This window comes from Pinus tabuliformis, chromosome X (assembly GCF_031772625.1).
Source record: "Pinus tabuliformis cultivar Carrire ecotype Pingquan chromosome X, CPIR1, whole genome shotgun sequence".
In the NCBI taxonomy this organism is placed as follows: Eukaryota; Viridiplantae; Streptophyta; class Pinopsida; order Pinales; family Pinaceae; genus Pinus; species Pinus tabuliformis.
Genome location: NC_142308.1, coordinates 70,994,718 through 70,998,922, shown reverse-complemented (window position 1 = coordinate 70,998,922; position 4,205 = coordinate 70,994,718). Strand labels below are relative to the sequence as shown.

General features: G+C 28.1%; 1 protein-coding gene across 1 annotated transcript; it reads left to right on the top strand.

The window, feature by feature from the left end:
* The first annotated feature begins 1,174 nt into the window (after positions 1–1,174).
* On the top strand, positions 1,175–2,729 carry LOC149138375 (uncharacterized). The gene is made up of 3 exons (XM_089450080.1): positions 1,175–2,021; positions 2,115–2,207; positions 2,380–2,729. Exons 1-3 carry the CDS (start codon positions 1,893–1,895, stop codon positions 2,575–2,577), a joined length of 420 nt encoding a protein of 139 aa, XP_089306206.1. The 5' UTR covers positions 1,175–1,892; the 3' UTR covers positions 2,578–2,729.
* The last annotated feature ends 1,476 nt before the right edge of the window (positions 2,730–4,205 follow it).

The window sequence follows — 4,205 nt, the reverse complement described above, 5'->3', positions numbered from 1 at the left end:
TGATAAGCTCGTGGAAGATGTTCATTGTAGTTTTGTTGGATTATTGAATATTAAATCATAGATAGTTTAAATTGATTTAGGTGATAATGGCTTCATTGTAGACCGTGTTAAAACATTAATTCTAAATCATAGATAAAATTTTAACCTTTTTTATATAGCATTAATTGTGTAACAATTTACAGTGTTAATTGTTTATTTACTTATAAATTAATAAAATATAAATTATTTATAAATTAATAAAATATAAGTGATGGCTTTAGGTACCAAGAAATATCTGCAAATAAATTAGCTCCTCTACGAGTATGTTAAGTTTTTAAGTTAGATTACAAATATAAAATTTAAAAGTATATAATATTTGTTTTATGAATTTTTCTTACTATTTTTTTTTGTTTTTTGTTTTTTTTTTTTTTTTTTTTTAAATTACAAATACAAAATTTAAAAGTATATAATATTTGTTTTATGATTTTTTTTACAAATTTTGTTTTTGTTTTTGTTTTTTGTTTTTTTTTCTCTACATTCAGTTATTTTTCTGTGTTCTCTCCATGTGATTTTTTCTCACTAGTGAACAATCATGGTATTAAAAACTCGATGATGGGATAATGTGTTCTATCATATCTCAAGCTATTCCCTCGCCGTAAACACTCTTAAATGATCATTTTCATGGTATTAATAACTCACAATGATGGGCACTGTGTACTACCATATCTCAAACTATTCCCACACTTTTTAGATGTAAACACTCTTAAAATTATCATTTTTAAATTGCCTATAAATATGAACTTTTTATTACTATATGAATAAACCATTAAAATGTTATAAATAAGATATATGAAATAAAAATTCTTAATTTCTTTTTTATTATTATGTAAAGCCAAATTATGTTGAATTGTCAAAATTTAGACTTTAAAATTGTTAATATTCTTTTATTATATAAAGCTAACCTCTCCTAACCCAAAACATCACTTAAATCAATCTCTTATATCATAAAATATTCTAAAAACTGAGATTTTTATATTCTTTTCAACTTTAGTATTTTGTCAAATATTAAGAAATGCGAAACATAATATATATGTTAAAGAAGAAACATATTATATATCTTCAAGGAGAAACATATAATGGTAATGCACAGTTTTAAAAGGTATGTGATCCTTAGGCTTATTGGAGAGTATATAAAAAATTTCACACCTTTTTATGAGATATGTGAGGAAAACATGTTAAAGATTTTTAATAAATATAAAATTTCCAAAATGATGCTAGTTACGTGTGATTCTTTTTTCATTGTTTGTGATTATGAAAAATGAAACTCAATGTTTTTTCATTAGTGCACACATATTTCATTATATAATTGCATATAGAAAAATCATTCCAGAGCCGATAACAATAGAAGTGAAGAATTTATGGTCCAACGTTATATTTAAGGGAGATGTTTAAGGATGACGTTTGAATTTTGTTTTTCATTTTAAGACATTTGGAGAAAATATTAGGAAGGACTTTGAGAAAGGATTGTCCTTGATTTTCGAAAATGGAGTTGTTCCTTTCCAGCCATATGCCCCAAGTGACCATTAAAGGGAGAGCTCATATGTTTTTTGGATGTTTTCTTTATAGCCATTTTTTTACACATATCCATAGAGTCCCCATGCCATTGATGTGAATTACTTTTTCGGTTTTTTTTAACCAAAATTTTTAACCAAACAAGAAAAATTAAAAAAATGCCTCAAGATCAAAGAATGAAACAAAGACCTATTGACATACCTTTTAAAGTATGGAAAGAACTTGTAAAATCATATGAGAAGTTGGATGCACAAAGAAAAGCCGGCAATGAGAGCATTCAGGTATTGAATTTTTCATTAAACATTATTTAGAATGTATTAATACTTATAAGTATCTTAGACATGTATTTGTGTGAAAATAAATTGAATTGGTTTATGTTTAAGGACAAGGCATCCAAGGCGAGGTTAACCAAGACAAAAGTCACTCATCGTAGTGGCCAGAAAGGTTTAAAAGCATTGATAACAACCTTTGTAAGTATATTAAACATGTGATATTTTTTTAATAAATTTTGTACTAGAAGAAAGTCATTGTTATCTAATTTCTCCCTATTTACTGATTGATAGGAACTAAAATATGGAAGACCTCCAAATCATTTGGAAAAGGAGGTGCTGCAGAAAAAGAGATGGGTTGAATTTGTTGTTTGGATGGACTCTATGGTATGTAATCTTAGTTGGATTTCCAATATACTTTTAAACCATATTTTCATTTTATTTTTTAGTACTATTAGATATTATATCTTACCTCATTTTATGGTTAACATTGTATAACAAAAACATGCGTTGTGTTATGTAATTAATACTAACATGTAATATTGATTTTTTTTGTCAGAATACTATAGGTAATGATTGCCAAGACGATGATCCAAATTATGTTCAACATATATCAGGAGATGATGAGGATGAGGATGAGGATGATGGTGGTGAAGGAGGAGATGATGATGATAGTTGCGGTGTTGGTGATGATGTGGATCAGAGTAATGAGGATGGTCAAGATGATCATGAGGATGATCTTGGTGGTGGTAGCTAGGCATGCACATGCATTGTTTTTTATGAAGAAATTATTGTGTAGAATGACATTGTTATGTTTAGATGGGTGTTGTGAATTTACCCTATATCAATGAGACATTTTGATTTTGTAATCATACGATGAGTTTGATTTATGTATGTTGTTAATTTATCGTAGAACAACGATATTCATGAAATATTTTGATTTGTTAATCATATTTGAATTTTACTTGTTTTGATTAAAAATAATACTGATTTTATTAGTATTATGTTGCTATTTTATACATGTTTTGAAAATTGTTAATGACACATTGTTATTTTTTTGGATGGATGTTGTCAATTTCTCTTAAATTTCTTTACAAATGATTTTGAATTGTGATATCTGCTTTAATGATATTTAGAAACTATCATATATTTCACTATGAATCTATAAAGGGGGTCATATATGTAAAGAAAAATATACTCTATATAAGGAGTCAAATGCGGATGTAACCATGGATGCAAAATTAAAAGTAAAATTGGATGTTAAACTAGAAATTAATACAAAATGCAAACAATTGACATACAAGGTGTTTTAAATTAGAAGTGAAAAATTGTGCAATAGTTGACACAAACAAGGGAACAAAACATGGCATACAAAAGGATATCAAATTGGGCAAAAATAAGTACACATAAATGGGCACCAAATTAGATGCAAAAAAAGACAACAACTAGATGTAAAATAAGATGCAAACTTGAGCGTTAAAAATAAGCAAAAAACGTTACAAATTAATATGCCAAATGATGATGCAAATAATGGTGTAAATTTGGGATGCAAACTTGGGTGCAAAAAAGGAAAAAAAAAAGATGTAAGAAAAGACATAAAACAAGATGCAAAATGGGGCTGAAAAAAGGTGAAACCAAGGATGCCATATTGGATGTAAAAAATGATTCCTAATCACATGCAAATTTAGGCTCGAACTCAGACACAAAATTATATGCAAATGTGGACACAAAATGAGGCAAAAAAAGATGCAAATTTGGATGGTGAAAACGATGTAAAACTAGACACCAAAAAAATGCAAAATTGGATGAAAAGGTCGGTGTAAATAATGGTGCAACATTGGACACAAGTAGACACAAAAAAATGGTGCAAAAAGGGGCATAAAATAGCTTAAAATTGGATGCAAAAATTGGTGCAAAAACAAATACAAAAGTAGACGTAAAAAATGGCTCTAAATTGAATGTACCATTAGACACAAAATAAGATGCAAAGGTGGACACAACACATGACTCAACATAAGATGCAAATATAAATGAAAATTTGGATGCTCAAAATGATGTAACATTAGATGCAAGAGATGGTGTTAAAAATGATGCAAAATTGGATGAAACAAATGACGCAAAATATGGTGCAAAATGAGATGGGAAAAATGGAGACAAATCAAACGTAAATGTGGATGTAAAAAATGGTCCAAAAAAGATGCAAAAATGGGCACAAAAATGGATGCAAAATTTGGTGCTAAATCAAATTCAACACATGGTGCAAAAATAGAAGCAAAAACTAGTGTAAGACTAGATACAAAACCTGGCGTAAGACTAGATGCAAAAACTGACACAAAATGGATGCATAAAAAGACGTTAAATTGGATTCAAAATACAGTGTAAACT

Coding starts and splice junctions, on each gene's coding strand:
- LOC149138375 (XM_089450080.1), top strand. CDS start 1,893: ATGTATTTGTGTGAAAATAAATTGAATTGGTTTATGTTTAAGGACAAG. Junction 2,022..2,114: donor AAGCATTGATAACAACCTTT/GTAAGTATATTA, acceptor ACTGATTGATAG/GAACTAAAATATGGAAGACC. Junction 2,208..2,379: donor TTGTTTGGATGGACTCTATG/GTATGTAATCTT, acceptor TTTTTTTGTCAG/AATACTATAGGTAATGATTG.